Source organism: Diplotaxodon limnothrissa, linkage group LG1 (genome assembly GCF_057381915.1).
Source record: "Diplotaxodon limnothrissa isolate DT_005_m linkage group LG1, D_limnothrissa_male_GT1.1, whole genome shotgun sequence".
In the NCBI taxonomy this organism is placed as follows: domain Eukaryota; kingdom Metazoa; phylum Chordata; class Actinopteri; order Cichliformes; family Cichlidae; genus Diplotaxodon; species Diplotaxodon limnothrissa.
The window spans coordinates 5,094,559-5,114,870 of NC_140596.1; the positions used below are offsets into that span (position 1 = coordinate 5,094,559).

Genomic DNA, 20,312 nt, shown 5'->3' on the forward strand with positions numbered 1-20,312 from the left:
CTTAACCCATTTCATTATTATGTCTCATGAATTGTTTTAGAGACGTATATAATTTGAATGTAAAGCAGAGAGGTTTTGTTTGCTTGTTTATTTTTTAATCTAAATAAATCTTCTTAACCCTACAGGATGAAGTGGTTGATCTTATTTTGTCTGGTGTTTTTTGTGTATCTTGACGTTTCCTCTCAGAACTTTACAAACATTTCTGTAAAAGGTAAGTGAGATAATATACATTTTTAACTTTGTTTATATCACAGCAAAACATGTAATAGCCGCACTGGTCCACCGTCGGATGTCATGTTTTGCTTCTGCTAAGCATGAAATGGATACACGTTTAACAGGGTGATATTCTATTTCAAGTCAACATGAAAATAGTTATGGCAAAAATAGACATTGCTAACATTGCTAACATGTCTCTTTTAGCCATCCAGTGTAAATATTTCTGGTATAGAAGGAGCAAGGAATGAGCCTCATGCCTTTCTTGTTCACTAGTGACTTGATGCCTTTAAATATAGTATCTCCCCCTGCTAGTACTTAAGCAGGACTGTCTATTTCTTGCTTATGATAAACAAAGTAGGCCATCCACACTATTGACCAGCGTGTTTATTACCCGTTTATATGGGGTTGGTTTTGAATATGAACAATGAAAGATTTCCCACAGGGTAGAAATTTTATGCTTGTTAAAAATGTTAACAGATCAAGGTGCTATAAATACTGTAAAGACATCAAAATAGTCTACAGAACTCATATGTTCCATAACGTTGCAAGACTCCCCACCCTCAACTATACTCAATGCATAGCAGACCCTCATCCTTGGAGCTGCTTTAGCAAAATCAGATATTTCTCACCTGTGATAATTTATCGAGAAATTTAACAGACTTTATTGTTCATGTCTAAGTAAGACTGCCCTTCTTAAAGTAAGTGGGTTGCTGCAACTCACTTGCATTAAAAGCTACAGATACTGAAAGAGCACATCTCCAGGGCTCAAATATACAGCCAGCGCAAAAGAGCTGCTTTGATCTTATGTGGGCTGGACCAGTGAAAACCAGTGAAATTTAACTCGATAAGTTATTTACTTTAGTGTAGCATTAATGGCTATGGGGGGCATCCTAATCAGTAGAAAAAGATGTAAAAGTTATGAAAATACAATTAAATGTCTGAAATTTCTCTTCTACTTAACATTTTCCAAAGCTATCCAGTGGGCTTTATTGGAGTCTTTGCAAGATTGATTTTGCCAGCTCTAGCAGCTGGAGTTAGTGATGTGTCTGGTTCCGCTGACAGGTATGCCAGCACAGTGAGTGTTGGGTGCAGACACTCGATCTGCAAGCCCAAGTATTATTGGGAATGATACTAAAACCCAAGTTGTTCCACGGAGTATGAATGCATGTGAAATGTTAAAAAGTGTAAAACAAAATGCTTGTAAGTAGCCCTTTGAGCTGAACTTTGGAATATTCTGGGGACTTGTGTGGTTCTTAACTTGTTAAAAGGGGTCTTAATATTTTTATTTCATTCTACTCTACAGCGAGCCCTGATGCTGAGAAATGTATGAACTATAAAGTCAACCTTTCAGGAACTGGAGGCTATGCAAACACTATCAAGTAAATATTTTCAGTCTTTTCACAGAAAAGATTTCTTTTCTTATTAATTCATAAGTAATTTGAAAAAAGCTGCATAGAAATGTGATTAAATTCTGATTTAAAGCTAAGTTACTCTATGTTATGGAATTAATGAAAGAGTATAAATCAAAATGGCACATGATCTTTTTTTTTTTGTCTTTTTCCACAAGGGACTTGGAGAACATAGAAAAGACTCTTGAGAACATAAATATAAATGCGACTATATCGATATCATTTGGAAATATTGTGGCTCTCCTGTTTATACCGACTGCTCCCTTCAAAAGCGTTACACTTCATGCCAGTGACAGCCAAGTAAGAAAAAGTCAAAATCTCATTGGCTTTTTTACTTACTTCCAGATTTCCAATAATATCAACATCACCACTGTGGTCTATGCAGAAATATCTCAGCAACATCTAAATAAAATAGCTCTAAATTATGTACAGCTATGCCTTAGCATTCAGCTTTTCACCACAAACAAGTAATATTATTTCCTTGTATTTGTCACAAATATTTTTTAAAAATATCTAAAACAGACATAAAGCTTCTCTTTCTGTTTGTTACAATATAATAGGCAGGCTTGAAGAATGTCTCCAATACGACAGTCAGTGTTGAACTCCCGGAAGAACTGAACCTTGGACCAACGAACATGATTGTGTTCTCCAACCTTAAGCTCCCTGAAACAAACAAGGTCAGAAACTACACTACTAGGTTCTCGAATGAGAGGTGAAACACACACACACACACACATATACACTGAACAAAAATATAAACGCAACACTTTTGTTTTTGCTCCCATTCCCCATGGGATGGACGTAGAGACCTAAAATTCATTCCAGATACACAATATAACCATCCCTCCCAAACAGTGGTCACAAATCAGTCCAAATGTGTGGTAGTGGGCACATCTGCTATTTTGAGATAATCCATCCCACCTCACAGGTGTGCCACATCAGGATGCTGATCTGACATCATGAGTAGTGCACAGGTGTACCTCAGACTGCCCACAACAAAAGGCCACCCAGGAATGTGCAGTTTTGTCTCACAGCAAAATGCCACAGATGCCACAAGCAATGAGGGAGCGTGCAATTGGCATGCTGACAGCAGGAATGTCAACCAGATCTGTCGCCCGTGCATTGAATGTTCATTTCTCAACCATAAGCCGTCTCCACAGGCGTTTCAGAGAATATGGCAGCACATCCAACCGGCCTCACAACCGCAGACCTCGTGTAACCACACCAGCCCAGGACCTCCACATCCAGCAGGTTCACCTCCAAGATCGTCTGAGACCAGCCACCCAGACAGCTGCTGGAACAATTGGTTTGCACAACCAAACAATTTCTGCACAAACTGTCAGAAACCGTCTGAGGGACGCTCAACTGCATGCCCGTCGTCCTCATCGGGGTCTTGACCTGACTCCAGCTCGTCGCCGTAACAGACTTGTGTGGGCAAATGCTCACATTCGATGGCGTCTGGCACGTTGGAGAGGTGTGCGCTTCACGGATGAATCATGGTTCACATTGTTCAGGGCAGATGGCAGCTGAGAATGTCCCAGTTCTTGCATGGCCAGCATACTCACCGGACATGTCACCCATTGAGCATGTTCGGGATGTGCTTGACCGGCATATACGACAGCGTGTACCAGTTCCCACGAATATCCAACAACCTCGCACAGCCATTGAAGTGGAGTGGACCAACATTCCACAGGCCACAATTGACAATCTGATAGACTCCATGCGACGATGTGTTGCACTGCATGAGGCAAATGGTGGTCACACCAGATACTGACCGGTTCTGGGTCCCCAGACCCCCAATAGCGCAAAAAACTGCACATTCCAGGGTGGCCTTTTGTTGTGGGCAGTCTGAGGTACACCTGTGCACTACTCATGATGTCAGATCAGCATCCTGATGTGGCACACCTGTGAGGTGGGATGGATTATCTCAATATAGCAGATGTGCCCACTACCACACATTTGGACTGATTTGTGACCACTGTTTGGGAGGGATGGTTATATTGTGTATCTGGAATGAATTTTAGGTCTCTACGTCCATCCCATGGGGAATGGGAGCAAAAACAAAAGTGTTGCGTTTATATTTTTGTTCAGTGTACATATATATATATATATATATCGCGCCTTTTGAGTGAGGCGATGCTGAACGATAGGCTATAGGCTAAAAGCTAACTAGAACAACAATATGTCGCTCAAGTGGAACAGCGAAGTGCAATTACGAAAGCTAAGGGGATGTCACATGATTCGGAAGGCATTGTGGGCATTGTAGGCTCAGCCAATCAGAGCCAGTGGATTTCGTTACAAGGGCATTTTGCCGTACCACGGGCAGAAATATTGCTGTTCAGTGCCTTCGTAAATTGAATTTTTTGTTAAATGGGGTATTCGTAAATCGGGGTTCCACTGCATTTTTTTTACATGAATAATTGGTTAATTATCTTGTTAATAATTTTACCTCCTCACGACTCTGGATAGTGTAGCTCCATGTGAAAACTAAGGCCTCAAATCAGAAGTACCTGACTCCGTGGTATAATTCTCAAACGCGTACCCTAAAGCAGCTAACTCGTAAGCTGGAGAGAAAATGGCGTGTCACAAATTTAGAGGATCATCATGTAGCCTGGAGAAATAGTTTGCTGCTTTATAAGAAAGCCCTCCGCAAAGCCAGAACATCTTACTATTCGTCACTGATTGAAGAAAATAAGAACAACCCCAGGTTTCTCTTCAGCACTGAAGCCAGGCTGACAAAAAAGTCAGAGCTCTATTGAGCCAACAATCCCTTTAACGTTAACTAGTAATGACTTCATGAAAAATTACCAATAATCATCCCACAGCTGTAATATTATCTACAGCTACTTTCAGTACCATTGATATTAATTTGGAGTCTTTTTCTCCAATTGATCTTTCTGAGTTAACTTCAATAATTACTTCCTCCAAACCATCAACGTGTCTTTTAGACCCCATTCCTACAAAACTGCTCAAATAAGTCCTGCCATTAATTAATGCTTCAATCTTAAATATGATCAACCTATCTCTAATAATCGGCTATGTACCACTGGCCTTCAAGCTGGCTGTAGTTAAACCTTTACTCAAGCCAGGTAAAAGCCTGTAGGTATTACAGGTACTGCGCTGCAGTGGTTTTTATCATATCTATCTAATAGACTCCAGTTTGTACATGTAAATGGAGAGTCCTCTTCACACACTGAGGTTAATTATGGAGTTCCACAGGGTTCAGTGCTAGGACCAATTCTGTTTACATTATACATGCTTCCCTTAGGCAGTATCATTAGAAGACATAGCATAAATTTTCACTGCTACGCTGATGACACCCAACACTATCTGTCCATGAAGGAAGTTAACACACACCAATTAGTTCAACTGCAGGAATGTGTTAAAGACATAAAGAGCTGGATGGCCGCTAACTTTCTGCTTCTTAACTCAGATAAAACTGAGGTTATTGTACTCGGCCCTGAAAAGCTTAGAAATATGGTATCTAACCAGATTCTTACTCTGGATGGCATTACATTGGCCTCCAGTAACACTGTGAGGAACCTTGGAGTCATTTTTCTACCACAACATGTCCTTCAACACACATATTAAACAAATATGTAAGACTGCTTTCTTCCATTTGTGCAACATCTCTAAAATTAGAAATATCCTGTCTCAGAGTGACGCTGAAAAACTAGTTCATGCATTTATTACTTCCAGGCTGGACGACTGTAATTCATTTTTATCAGGATGCTCAAAACCTTGCTAAAAAGCCTTCAGTTAATCCAAAATGCTGCAGCAAGAGTCCTGACAGGGACTAGAAAGATAGAGCATATTTCTCCTGTTTTGGCTTCCCTTCATTGACTTCCTGTTAAATCCAGAATTGAATTCAAAATCCTGCTCCTCACATACAAGGTCTTAAATAATCAGGCCCCATCATATCTTAATGACCTTGTAGTACCATAGCACTTGTTCCTAGAGTATTTAAAAGTAGAATGGAAGGCAGAGCCTTCAGTTTTCAGGCCCCTCTTCTGTGGAACCAGCTTCCAGTTTGGATTCAGGAGACAGACACTATCTCTACTTTCAAGACTAGGCTTCAAACTTTCCTTTTTGCTAAAGCATATAGTTAGGGCTGGACCAGGTGACCCTGAATCCTCCCTTAGTTGTGCTGCAATAGACATAGGCTGCCGGGGGATTCCCATGATGCATTGAGTTTTTCCTTTCCAGTCACCTTTCTCACTCACAATGTGTTAATAGACCTCTCTGCATTGAATCATACCTGTTATTAATATCTGGCTCTCTTCTACAGCATGTCTTTCATCCTTTCTAAAGCATGTCTTTCATCCTGTCTTCCTTCTCTCACCCCAACAAGTCGTAGCAGATGGCCCCACCCCTCCCTGAGCCTGGTTCTGCCGGAGGTTTCTTCCTGTTAAAAGGGAGTTTTTCCTTTCCACTGTCGCCAAAGTGCTTGCTCATAGGGGGTCATATGATTGTTGGGTTTTTCTCTGTATCTATTATCGTACGGTCTACTGTACAATATAAAGCGCCTTGAGGTGAATGTTGTTGTGATTTGGCGCTATATAAATAAAATTGAATTTAATTGAGTTAAAAAGCTAAAAGTGCACGGATTGATTCTTAAAAAAATAAGATAAAATGTTCAGAACAGTAAAAGTTGGTCACCATGTTCATATATTATGCAGACCAAAATGTTTTAGAAAGAGGAAGGGGTACTCAACCACAGTGTTCTGTAAGTAGTTTGCCGTTTGCAAAATGTAAATCAAAAATGTAAATAATACAGATTTAGAGATAACCAGGCAGGTACATCAGGAAATAATGTTTTTACTAAGATGTAAATGACTTTCACTACGCATTAACTGTCTCACTGGGTTGCTTTTTTTCCTTTCAGACAGTCAGGACAGTGAGAAAATATTACATAAATTGTATTGGAGAAACAGTCAAACCAACTGACCAACGTTTTGCATTGTAGAGTGATCCTGGAGCCTTATTTGAAGTTTATGATAGACGAATGATAATCCTGAGTGTGAAGGGCAAGAACATATCGGGACTTCGGCAACCTGTCAACATCACCATGAAATTTAACCAGAATATAATTGTAATTACAATCTAATTGTTTATTCCACTATTTTTCTCAATAGTTTTATATCATTGTTATTTAACACAACACAAAATAACTGTGTATTTTGATGTATTAAAGATTACTGTAAAAATGTAGTATTTTAGAGAGAGTAATAATATTTAATCTAGTTAATATTTAGTTACATGTAAAAGTAGAAGTGTAGATTTTATCAGTAAACATAAGTAGAAATATATAGATGTATAATATTAACCAGATATAAACATACATTTTGTTTGTTTGTTTGTTTGTTTCTTTTTGTCTTAGCAAACCCAGAGACCCTCCTGTCATTTCTTAAATTTTTCAACAAACAGTGAGTAACCAAGCATGACATTTCTCTGGTTTCACTCACCATTATAGATTTCTGAATGAGCTGATGTAATTGAAATGTGGCAGCATCTCATTCATCTCTTTGACTTTGACTTCAGATTTTAGTACAGATGGATGCCACACCATTTGGACACATGATCAGAGTAATGTCACATGTTCCTGTGACCATTTCACATACTTCGGTGTGCTCATGGTAGGATTGTTTGTTTGTTTGTGTTTCAGTATACAAAATGTCATGCCATATCTTGAGAACTAAGGAACCTTTCTTCAACAAAATACAGTCATAAAATTGCACAAAGAAGTTAATCCATCTCTTCATTTGCCATCTGCATCTTGGATTTCTATAAAATTTTCCATCCAATTTGCTCTAAAGGTGGCAGATCCATTTCTGGATGTAGTATGTGTAGTGTCATATTTGAGATCTATTGCTAAATTCAGCCCTGTGTTCTTTATAAACAGTGTTGGGACTAACGCGTTATTAAGTAACGCGTTACAGTAACTACGTTATTATTGTTGTAACAAGCACAGTAACTAGTTATTATGCCAAAATCAGGAACGTGTTAATCGTTACTGGGATTTAGATCATTATTTGTTACTACGTGTGGTGGCATCGCGGAGCTTCCACAGATTCAGTAATATTAGCAAGGTGGCAGCCAGCTGGTGGATGAGGGAAAGGGGACGCAGGAGGAAGAGAGAGCCAAGGCGGCCGCCGGTCTGAGTGTCAGGTGAGCTGAACTTCAGGTAAGAAGTTATGACCTGCAGTCTATCTGGGTCAGATATAAACCAAGTTTAAGGGTAGTTTATTTTCATTATGCTGACTTTTTCATCCTCAGTACTAGGACGAGGAGTTTCTATACAGCTGGGCGGCATGCTATGATGTTACTGAGCTGAAAAGGAACACAGTTTGTCCTGGACTTCAGCTACAATGAAAAAGACACAAAGCTGAATTTATTCTGTGTCTTTGCTGCACAGCTGCCTCTTCTCTCATTCTCTCTCCCTCCCTCTCCTGTTCAATCATGAAACTGATCAATGATCAGCTGATCGGCTTTTCTCTCTTGTTTATTTATCATCCACTTTGCGCCAGAAAGAGGAAACCACCGGATGTCGCGTTAAACAACAGCAGCATGTTTAAGCTTGGTCAGCTCTTGTTAGAATTTATTTAATATTAATTTCTAGTATCAGCTGATGTTTGCTGGAGCCACAGCTGTAAAAGCTGCTGGTCATGATATCGGTTTGGATATGTGGTGAGAGGGAAACATGAAGATGAAAGCATATCCTCGTGTTGGTGTTGTTCCCAGATCATCATACTAAATGTTGTTCCAGGATCAACATTGCAAGTGACCAATCAGAATGTTGTGACGTCATACTTTTGCGACTTCGGGAAAAACCGGCGTAAAACAAAAAACTGTAGCTGCGAGACACCGCCTCTGTCCGCCGATCAACGGACCCTGACCCTAACCCTAACCTTAACCCTTTAATAAACAGTAAGCAGAATTGATATTGTCCTTGCAACATTGGAATTTCATAAATGCACGAATGGCTTGGCGCGCAAAAGAATAACGTCACAACAATGTGATTGGTCACTTGCAATGTTGAACCTGGAACAACATTTTCATGATGGTCTGGGAACAACACCAACACGAGGATATCAGATCATCCAAGATGAAACCAGGAGATGTCCTTACTGAATCATCAGAGCTGAACAGGTGAGGGAGAAACAGGCTTACCTTATAGGTGACAAGAATGAGTTGAAGGGAAGTTTTGAACTGTTTCTGAGAGACAAATAACACCAGGATCATTTTCTATGTAGCTGACAGCTGGTAACTGTGCAGGGGCGGGTCTAGCAGAGTTTTGCCAGGGGGGCCAGGTAGGGCATTAACGGGGGGGGCACAAAGAAATACCTTTCTTTCTTATTCTCATTTAAAATGTCTCGCTTTTAAAAAATAATTATCTGAATATTACAACAAATGATTGGTAGATTGATACATATATACCATGAAAACAGTGTACATCACTGTCACAACAGTGTTTGCTTTCATTCAAAGGCTTTATGGTTTTTCCTATAATGGTGGGCCGGTCTCTAGTCAAAACGCCCGGCCGATCTTTTGTCCCATCAATTTTTTTTTTTTTTTTTTTTTGCTGGGAGTGTTAGAGCCCTATTAGTTAGGTTGTTTATTCTTTAAAATACCAGAATAGGGAGGATTGAGTAGGATTAAGTTTATTAGATTGATCAGTATTGCTGAACTATGAAATATGTTGGGTGCAGTGCATTTTTTGCTTACAGGTATAACAGAATAGCTTTAGTGTTTTTTTTAACTTGAGTATGAACTTATACAAAAAGCAGCAAGATATTAAAAAAATATTTTTTATTGATTAAAAAACACACTATATCGGATTCATATCGGTATCGGCAGATATCCAAATTTATGATATTGGTATCGGACATGAAAAAGTGGTATCGTGCCATCTCTAATAGAAATACACCATTATACACAAATCCTCTCTTGTTAAGCAAAAGACTGTAATTAACCTCCACAGCATACTTCTACCACTAGATGGCAGAAATGGCACAAAAAAACAAAGACAGAAAAAACAGAGTAATTGTAAAGTTCCATGCAAAGTATTTAGAGATAGTAAAGGTAAACATCTGGTGAATTAAAAACTGTTAAATGTCATCTTAAAAAAATGTACCATGAAGTTGAGGATTTGTATATCTTGTATATACAGGATGAGTAAAACTTAAAATATATCCGTCCTGCTAATAATGTGACAAGATAGCATGAATATGTATTTCTCTACAGGTTTCTGCTTCGTCTGGGGGGGATGCTGTTCTTTCAAAAAAAGACATGGAAATACTATCATACATTACAATAATTGGCTGTAGCTTTTCTCTTGTTGCCCTGGTCATCACCGTTTTACTTTTCATCACAAACAGGTAATTTATTCTTCTCTGGTTGTATTTTCCAAACTCTAATTATTTTTTCCCTTTTCAGGATCTGAAATGAGTAAATTCCACCTTGTATTTATTATTATTTACTATATATTTACTTCCATTTTCTGGCACATTTGTGCACCAATGTGTTTCTTTTTTTGCTCCTTCCCATTTTTTTTTTCCTTTTTTGTCAATTTTTTCCCCACCATCTGTGTTTTGCAAAGGTCATCTTTTTTCATTCTTTTGTAAAATTTTAATATAAAGTTAAGATATGACCGATAGAAAGTTATTTACAACAAATCCCTTCTTCTCTGTCCAACAGGACACTCAGAGAAGATCTTTCTATGAACATCCACATCAATCTCGTCATCGCCCTGATCCTCCTCAACCTGCACTTCCTGCCCAGTCAGGCAGTGGCAGCACACCCCTCCACTTGGCTCTGTTTCTACATGGCTCTTGCCCTTCACTACTCCCTGTTGGCCACTTTCACCTGGATGGCCTTGGAGGGGTTCCACCTCTACCTTCTCCTAGTTAAAATCTTCAACATTTCTGTCAGCAGATACATTTTCAAACTCAGTGTGGTGGGATGGGGTAAGTGGAATCCTTCAAACAGGAAGCGGTGGTTATTAGCAGTGTTGGGCAAGTTACTTTGAAAAAGTAATTAATTATAGTTACTAGTTACTTCTTCAAAAATGTAACTGACTCAGTTACTGAGTTACAAGATCCTAAAAGTAATTAATTACATGAAAAGTAACTATTAAGTCACTTTAAAAAAAGGTTTAACCCTCTGGGGTCCAGGGTATAATTGGCCATTTTAAACCACTTTTGATTTTACCTCTACATTTAACCTTTAAAAACGATTTACTTTACTTTGTCTGGTATCATTCTTTTCAGCACAACCTCACGTCTGAATTTACAGTTGTGTTTTCATTTTGACATTCTGTATTAACACAGTTGATCTAAAATCAGACAAAAAAAACATAAAATCTGAGTAGAAAGTTATATTTTTTACTGCAGCAACCACAGACATGTTTAATGAATCATGTTTCAGAACTTTAAATGCAAATATAAATGATCAATTTTAAAATCCTATGCACAAGTTTTGCCAACAACAAAGTTATCTGCTGCAATTTACCTTTTACCCTCTTTTTAAAAAAAAAAAAAAAAAAAACATTTCAAACTGTTGACATAACAATCAGCTGTTCTGCATTAAATAAGATTCCACACAAATTATTTGTGCCACTCCAAAAAATAATTTCTCTCCACTATAAAGGAGAACATTACAGCCTGATACCTGCAGGTCTGACAGCAGCAGGTGTATCACTCCTTTTTTTACCTGGCGCCTCATTGTTCTGACACACAACACAAAACTATCTACAACACTACACACTAACTACACAAGACAACACATTAACTACACACTCCAAACATGCTGAAGGTCACAAATCTCTCACATCTCAAAACTCGCTCTCTCTCGTTTTCTGCTGTTTCTCTCTCGCTCTTTCTCGCGGTCACTCCTTAAACTTCCCCCTCTTCCTAAACAACCAAATGTCATGTTGCCATATCATTTTTGATTGGTCGACATGGTGCATTTTTTCACCAACTGTTTTCTGTTTTATTTTTTGGTCATAAGCAGAGAGTGCTTGCTAGCGCTGTCCTTAGACAGTAAACGTGACGAAACTATTGAGGAAAAAACGCCGCGTATATATTGATTATCATGACTCTGGTTTTACGTGGCCTATCAACACAACTGGTATATATCACCTTGTTGCTTTGTCATCTTGAAGTGGTCATATGATTAGCTTACCACAATTACTTTATTCCTCCTTAGTCAAACAGCAGCACTCATGCGAAAGTTTGCCCCCTTATAGAATAGAATAGAATAGAATAGAATTCAACTTTATTGTCATTGCACATGCACAGGTACAGGGCAACGAAATGCAGTTTGCATGCATCCAGAAGTGCTTTAGCCATGATATAGATATATTACAATATATGTAAGCTCCAGGTGTTGTGCCAAAAAGTGATTGTGATTGCCATCCGCTGGAGCGCGCACAGCTGCTGAAAGCTGTAGTGCCCAGATTACTTATGTGCATTAAGCTGAACACAGCTTCAGCTGTCTGTTTGTTGAAAAATAGTAACGCAACAGCACAGCATTTTCTTGTTAGTAACCGTAACTGCGTTGTAACGATAGAAATAGTAATCAGTAATTAGATTACTTGTAACTTAAAAACGTAACGCCGTTAGTAACGCCGTTACTTGTGATGCCATTATTCGCATCACTGGTTATTAGTCAGCAAACTTCAGAGTGACTAATCAATTCTTGTGTTTCAGGTGTTCCTGCAGTGATTGTGTCAGTGGTGGTGATCATAGACAGAAGCTTTTATGGCCATGTCCTTCTAGACAAGTCAAACCATGATGACACTAAAATGTAAGGAAAACCTTTTAAAGGGTATGAAATTAGGAATTATAATTAATGTTGACTTATTAACTGTTTTGGATGTGTATTAGAAATTCAATATATATTTCAATGTTTTAAATTGTCTTGTACAGCACTTTGCTCAACGCTCCTGTTGTAATTAAATGTGCTATATAAATAAATAAACTATAAATTAACAAGTGGAAAAAAATATTAAGCAATGCTGAGACACTCAGTCATCTATATACACTCAACAAAAATATAAACGGGTAAGATGAAATCACTGTCTATTTCCTTTCTTTGTAGATGCTATATATCTAATGAAATAGTGAAGGTGGTCACTACCACTGGACTGTTCACCATGGTGTTCCTCTTTAACATGACCATGTTTATGGTGACAGTCAAGCGTGTTTTGAATGTTGGGTATAACAAAGAGGTATGAGTTATTCTTGCAATCTTTTTTAAATGAACATTAACCATTGATATTTCCAATAATTAGACACTGAAGAACAGCTTTTGTTCATACACAATTCAAGGCCTCTGTTAGCTTCAGATTGTCAATAACCTGCTGTGTCATATGTCATTGTGTATTTGACAAATTAGTTTGGGCAGCTTCACCATAAACAGGTCAGGAAAGCAATTTGCGCCCTGCTGGGTGTCAGCGTTCTGCTCGGGATTACTTGGGGCCTGGTTTTCTTCTCATTTGGTTACCTGACCACTGTTGCCCTCTACCTCTTCTGTGTTCTGAACTCCCTGCAAGGTCAGTATAGTTTGCTCCTATTCATTTATCTCACTTCTTTAACGACTTCGGTCACTGTGAGTGCTGAAGCTGGCATTTTAAAAACATGCATATGCAGCGCCAGGGTAACAATGCATTAAACAACAGCCATTTGGCTGCTGTTTATGCTATATATGGTATTTTTTACAAAATCATATGTTGGGGTCTTATTTTAGGTTTATGAAACCTGTTTATGCTCATAAACAGTTAATAATAGGAACGTAAACTTTTTTATAGGCCAGTTTGGGAATGTTACAGTGTTGGGATTGAATGAGTGATGCATAATATTAATATACATCCTTATACTTGGAGCAGATTTTTGACATTACTGTTATATACTCTGTATGAAACAGTAATGTCTGAAAGAGTTGAATATCAGTTTCGTTTGCATGATTTTTACTTCTTGTACACAGCCTAAACCTATTTCACCGTTTCTCCCCCTGTATGCTGTGCAGGGTTCTTCATCTTCCTGTGGTTTGTGAAGTCACTGAGAAAGGGTAAAAGCTCTGCCCCTAAGATAAGCAGTGAAGCAACTTCCCCCAACAGAAAGCTTAACAAAAACTAACAGCTCAGGAACTGAGTTGTTGGAATTTTTGTCTGATATTATTATTTCTGCTTTAGGTTGTTTACAGCGACTGATTTTTAAATTATTTAAATGAATGTGATATTTGTGAAATTTTTAAAGGCACTATTTAAATGTTATGTTTGATGCTTTGTGATTATAACAGACTCTACATCCAGTGTAAAATAGGGCACTTCTGGGAGTGAAAGTTATAAATGCTGATATGATGCATCTTCATTCATTTTGTGTGTGAACCAACTGCCATTGGTTTCAGTAGCCTGAGTAATTTTGATATTGTCATGCAGATTACACCATCACTGTTGTGTTTTGCTGTATACTTATATCCTATTTCATGTGATATTTGAAATATCTTTCCTATATCTTCTTATCACATATATAAAATAAAATATATGAATCCTTTCAATAAAATCATGTATATTTGAACCTCTATTTGCACACATTGTGAGTTGCATACATTCACATTTCACTAGAATCTGTGTTTATGAATGCAGACATATTGCTGCCTGATGTTTTGAACTATTGAACATGTAAAATTAACATTTCCAACTGCAGCTATAAAGACAGAACCTTCTTTAACAGGCTGAAATTTAAATATGAGTGTTATGTAAGTGGCTAAAGTAAATAGCTTTTATCAAAAGATAGTCCAAGTTTAAACTATACTCTTTCTGTACACATCGGTGTTTCTGCCTCAGGTCATTGGTGTAGTTGATGATAGGGAGTTGGTTTAACCACATTCAGGTCTCTAAAAGCATCACTTACTCTAAAATTGTCCGGACATTAAACTCAGCCTACGGTAACCAGATGCCAAGAAATAAAGCTCCTACAATAATACAGTAAACAGAGAAAAGCCCAACAATCATATGACACCCTATGAGCATAATAACTAATGATTAAATGCAGAGACGTGTATAAACACGTAGTGAATGAAAAGGGTGGCTGAAGAAAAACTCACTCACTGATGTGCTGTTTGAGTGAGTCAAGATATTTAACAGTAACAGCTTTGAAAGTTATAACACATGGTGACACAAGATATATGTCAAGCTTTTATAAACACTGGAATAAGTGTCTATATGACTACCGCCCAGTAGCCCTCACCCCCATCATCACAAAGTGCTGCTAGTCCTAGCACACTTCAAATCCTGTCTCCCACCCCACCGTGGACCCCCACCAATTTGCATACTGTCAGAACAGGAACTCAGAGGATGCAGTCTCCATCGCACTGCACTCTGTCCTATCACACCTGGACAACAACAACACCTACGCCAGAATGCTGTTTATAGACTTCAGTTCAGCATTCAATACAATCCTCCCCTCACAACTCATCAGGAAACTGACAGACCTGGGCATCAGTTCCCTCATGTGCAAATGGTTACTGGACTTCCTGACCAACTGCCCCCAACATATCCAGCTGGATAACTGCTGCTCATCTACAATCACAATGAACACCACAAGGCTGTGTGATGAGCCCTTTCCTCTACTCCCTCTTCACTCACCACTGCAGACCTACCAGTGGTTTTAGCATCATCATTAAGTTTGCAGATGACACCACGGTGATTGGCCTCATCAAGGACAACGATGAGGGAGGAGGTGGATCGTCTGGCTGAGTGGTGCGACACAAACAACCTACTGCTTAACACTGAGAAGACCAAGGAGCTCATCGTGGACTACAGGAGGAATGCTGACCTACATCCACCCATCTACATTAAGGGGACGGAATGCATGTTAAATTCTAAATCTGCCTGTTCTCTTTCAGAAACCTGCCTGCAGAAAATTAACCTAAAGTATGTAATGCAAGGATGTCATCACTTTCAAGATGGAGAAAGCATAAAGTGACAATTATGAATCACTTAATATGATAAGGAGATTCTGCAGGTCATTAATCAATGTATAAAACTAAAATAAAATGTATTTTAGTGACACAGGACACAAACATGGAAGCAATATGTATAATTAGAATTTTTTATAACAATAAATTATTTCAATTTCTTTAACCATAAAGAATAACTAAATCCTTCAGGACAATGTCACATCAATGCACTGAACTCACTATGTTATCCCTCTAACAGAACCTCCACATGTTCTCACTGTAATTTCCCCCTCGTGAATGAATTTATGCTGCACTAATTTGAATGTTCGGGGGAAAATCAAACGCAGTACTCAAGCTGACTCACCTTTGTTTGAATGACGACTTGTAAGCGGTGACTCCACAGACAAGGTACGAAAATATGTCAGGCTACATCAATAGCGGTAGGTCTTCAGGGTTTCTACTCCACGGCCGTATTTCATACGGGTCCAAACCCCACCCTATCATGTGATTTCCTGTGGTCAGATGGCCCAGGATGTGAGTGGGTGTAAGGTGTCTAGGATGAGATCTCAGAACTGGATTATAGATGGCAGACATTTGGTGTCATAAAGCACCGCCTCTGTTCAAAGATGGTTGTTCACAGTGGACTTTCAGTCCTCTTTCAAAACATCTGTCTTCTCTGTCCAAAATGAACATTGGCATCCTCGAAAGAGTGACCTTTGACCTCTATATAAAGATGAACAGCTGTGTCTTGTCCCATTAAGGTGGCTCTTCTATGTTGTGCTATGTGTTTATAAAGCGGCTGTTTGGTTTTTCCAATGTAGAGGTCTGAGCATTCCTCGCTGCATTGCATAACACACACTATGTTACTAAGTTTTGTGTTTGGGAGTTTGTGTTTGAGATGAACCAGTTTTTGTCTAAATTTTTGGCTGGGTCTGAAGTACACTGGGAATTAGTGCTTGGAGAAGACTCTCCTGAGTTTCTCTGATATACAGTACCTGCTGCATAGGGGATGAGAATATTGTTCCTTTTGTCCTTCTGATCCTCCCTGGTTGAGTTTGATCTTCTTTTCTGTGCATCTTTGCTGATTTGATGAAAGCTCAATTGGCATAACCACATGTTTTAAGAGCATTCTTTATATGTGTGTGTTCTGTCTTTTTCCCTTCTGGTATGGCGTTATTTTTGTGCTGCTCGCGTTCTCAACATTTCTGCCCGTGCGCGCTCAACTCTTTCTCTACACCGTTATATTTGTGCCACAAAACCACCCAATCACAGACTTGGATGCAAAAAAATATGATTGTCTGTTTTGGTCTCCAGTGAGCTCGAAATGACGAAATGCATTATCCCAGAATGCATTTCGTCCAAAACTCAAATGAGGCAGTGGCGGAGGAACACAGAGTGGCAGAGTTTGAAATATTACTCTTTCTGGGTCACAAAATAAACTTCTAAGATATTTTCATGCGAGAATGGTGCTGTGTAAACTTCAAATGTCTGCTCGATTTATCAAGACATCACATATTTACAAATGTGCTCTAATGTTTTCGGAGATGTGAAAGGGGCTGCTATTGTGTGTGTGTATGGATAATAGCAAACATTGAAATACATTTTTTGCACGCAGCAATGCATTTTGTTCACTCAAATTTAGCTTTTCTTCGCTCAAAATAAATTTCTCCTCAAAATGCAACACTTGGACCTGCTAATTTTTTTTACATGGACTCTATTTTTTTTATACGTGCGGTCAGAGTGGCACAAAAATAATGCCATATTCTGGCTTACAGGGACTGGGCACTGGGCAGAAAACAAGATTGATTAAAAAGCTTGAGTGGAAGACTGCCCCAATTGGTTAAAGACAACCAATTGGTCACCCTAAATTCAATTTGTTGACACTAGTGAAAAACACAATGTACAAAACCAGGTTTATACATAGGATGTAAAGCTGTTTACAGAAATACCATGTGAGATAAAATAATTCATTTTTTCTTTATTAAAATCTCCCAAGGGTGTTTTAACTTTAGTTTTTGTCTCAAAGTAAAAATAAATAAATACAAAGAAAATGAAAATTGTTGAACAGAAACTATAAAAAGACAAACACAATATTGCTGATCAAGGAGAAGAGAGAGCTTGTAAGCAGTTCTTCTGCACCAGCCTTTATAGGTGATGACATTCCTAATTTAGGAATTGCTCCCTAACATTGCATGGTCAGGCCTAAGGTGGGGTAGGCCAGGACTACAGTACTCCAAGTACTCAAAGTTTGTATCAGGTTACACTTCCTCTTTTTTCCCCAAGTGTTTTTTACATGTTGTTTTTGGCGTTTTTAATGAACAAGATTATATTCTCCAACATTAAAACAAACAAGGTCAGAGACTACATATGAAGTTTTTAAAAGTGCTGTAATTAGCTATAGTCAAAATTAGATGCCTACCAACTTTGCATTGTAGTTGCACTATAAAAATATGATAATGAATAGTAAAATAATATTTTGAGTTGTATTTTTGAGAACTGCTTTTGGAAAAGCATTCAGTAATTTCTATTGATTGTAGTGCACTGTTTAGATTTACAACTAAATGTAAACATGTGTCTTCATGAATCTCCTTTTTTTATTTGAATGATTCTATAACAGAGTAATACAGTTGTATTGTAGTGATTTTTAAATACTGCAATGAAGCGAATAAATATAACTTTGTGTAGTACTTTGGCGTTGATCAGTGAAGAAATATTTCAGTCATGTAAATTTCATTTTAAATGCTCTTAATAGAACATTATTATAAAACATAAAATAAAAGAGTTGGTCAACATTTTCACATTTCATTCTGACTGAAATATGCTACCAAACAGAAAGAGAATCACAGTGATGCAGAGGTTGTTTTTGTTTTTTCAGTAACAGACAAAATGTAAATTAATACACATTTATACAGGAACGTACGTACACCAGGAAATAACAACCATGACCTTTTTAATAAAATCTAAATAAAAAATGTCAAACCTGCTGAAATGAGTGTGTTTTGCAGAGTGTTTTTACCTCAAAATAAACAAGCACTAAAAAGACAAGAGCCTTTTCCCTTTTTAGCTCAAAGCCTTACATACGTGAAGGATAAATGGCAAACCAGGAGAGCAAACACAAAGGCTCAGAGTATTCAAAGAACTAAATGAACAAAACAATGAAAAAGGCTCATGGTAAGGCAAGGCAAGGCAAGGCAAGTTTATTTGTATAGCACAATTCAACAACAAGGTGACAAGGTACTCAATTACTCTACGTTATCGTGTTTTACTTACACTTTTCAGTTATAGTTGCTGACAATAAATAATATTGATTTGAATAATTAATGATTTTAGTACAATATAGTGATGAGTATAGATACCTATTTCACAAATATTTTGATTCAGTTTTAAACAAAAATATTAAGTACATGCAAAGAAGGTATTCTGTGAACCACATACTGAATTTTTTGTCTGAGATAAATGTAAATAAATACCTTAATTTTACACAAACACATACGCTAACATTTCAGACGTTTATTTCAAATTATCAAACTCAAATAATTACTAAAAGGATATTCATAGATTTTATCAAGCTCACCCAACTTATATATAGTGATTATCAGAGGTGTGGACTCGAGTCACATGACTTGGACTCGAGTCAGACTCGAGTCATTAATTTTATGACTTTAGACTTGACTTGAAAAAATGTTCTAAGACTTGTGACTTGACTTGGACTTTTACACCAATGACTTGGGACTTGAATTGGACTTGAACCGGTTTACTTGAAAAGACTTGATATTTTACCCCAAATATAAAATTTAACATGCATATTATATAGAGATTGAAAATGTGACGTCATTCACGGGTAGAACCGCAAAGGATTCTGGGAACTCGTGGCAAGCGGTACTAGCGCACGCAGGCTTTCAATTAAAATCAGTCACACAGCGATAAAAAGAAACACAAAAATGTCAAGAAGCTGTTGTATTATTAACTGCAATAGCCGGTCGCATGACAGCCACGGGAAGCCGACGGGTAAAGAGATCGGTTGTTATCGGATTACGTCGTTGAAGAGAAATTGTTCGAGCCATGTTTCCGAAGTAACAAAGACGCGACGGATGGTCTGGATTGCAGCCATTCAAAGACCAAATATAACGTCCCAGAACACTCCAGCTCACAGGTTAGTCTGCTCCAAGCATTTACACGAAGGTCAGTGTTTTTTAGTACTTACTACGTCATTTTCATAACATAATTAGTGATATAGGTTACAAGCAAGTCTGGCGCTGAACAGAAATTGTCGCGCTATGCTCCTTTGTTTATTGTGCATAAATAGTGAATTGTCCTGACACAATATTGCGTTTCGCTTCTGTTATTATGGTACATTGACAAAAACATATACTTTTATTCACAGGATAAAACAGGTTTTTTGTATCACTAATTGCCCAGTACGATTATGTATTTATGACGACGATTTGTGAGACTGGTAAACTTATGATACGTACGATGGTCTTTCGTTCTACACGGTGCATTTCAAGGTCCTGCACCCATCCGGCGGTAAACTGTACCTGGGCTTGTTGCAGTGACCGGAAGTTACTAAACTTCATGAGTGTATGCACTCACTCCAAGAACCGTATGATTATAAATATGCATATAAATATGCTAAGATGAGATAGCTGACTTCATCTAACTAGCAAATGTTGTCCAGGCTACGTTGGTGATACAGTTTTTTTTAATGTGTATGATATTTTTGTC

At 38.0% G+C, this 20,312-nt stretch overlaps 1 protein-coding gene across 1 annotated transcript; it reads left to right on the forward strand.

The window, feature by feature from the left end:
* Positions 1–1,542: 1,542 nt before the first annotated feature.
* On the forward strand, positions 1,543–13,762 carry LOC146639295 (adhesion G protein-coupled receptor G1-like). The gene is made up of 12 exons (XM_085351564.1): positions 1,543–1,595; positions 1,784–1,925; positions 2,186–2,302; positions 6,592–6,717; positions 7,006–7,051; positions 7,167–7,261; positions 9,870–10,003; positions 10,323–10,591; positions 12,335–12,431; positions 12,726–12,855; positions 13,023–13,179; positions 13,653–13,762. The coding sequence occupies exons 1-12, from the start codon at positions 1,543–1,545 to the stop codon at positions 13,760–13,762; spliced, it is 1,476 nt and encodes a 491-aa protein (XP_085207690.1).
* Positions 13,763–20,312: the final 6,550 nt, after the last annotated feature.

Excerpts from the sequence above, each read along its gene's own strand:
- LOC146639295 (XM_085351564.1), top strand. The coding sequence starts at position 1,543 with ATGAACTATAAAGTCAACCTTTCAGGAACTGGAGGCTATGCAAACACT. Across the intron at positions 2,303-6,591 it reads AGCTCCCTGAAACAAACAAG|AGTGATCCTGGAGCCTTATT; the intron begins GTCAGAAACTAC and ends TTTGCATTGTAG. Across the intron at positions 12,432-12,725 it reads AACCATGATGACACTAAAAT|ATGCTATATATCTAATGAAA; the intron begins GTAAGGAAAACC and ends CTTTCTTTGTAG.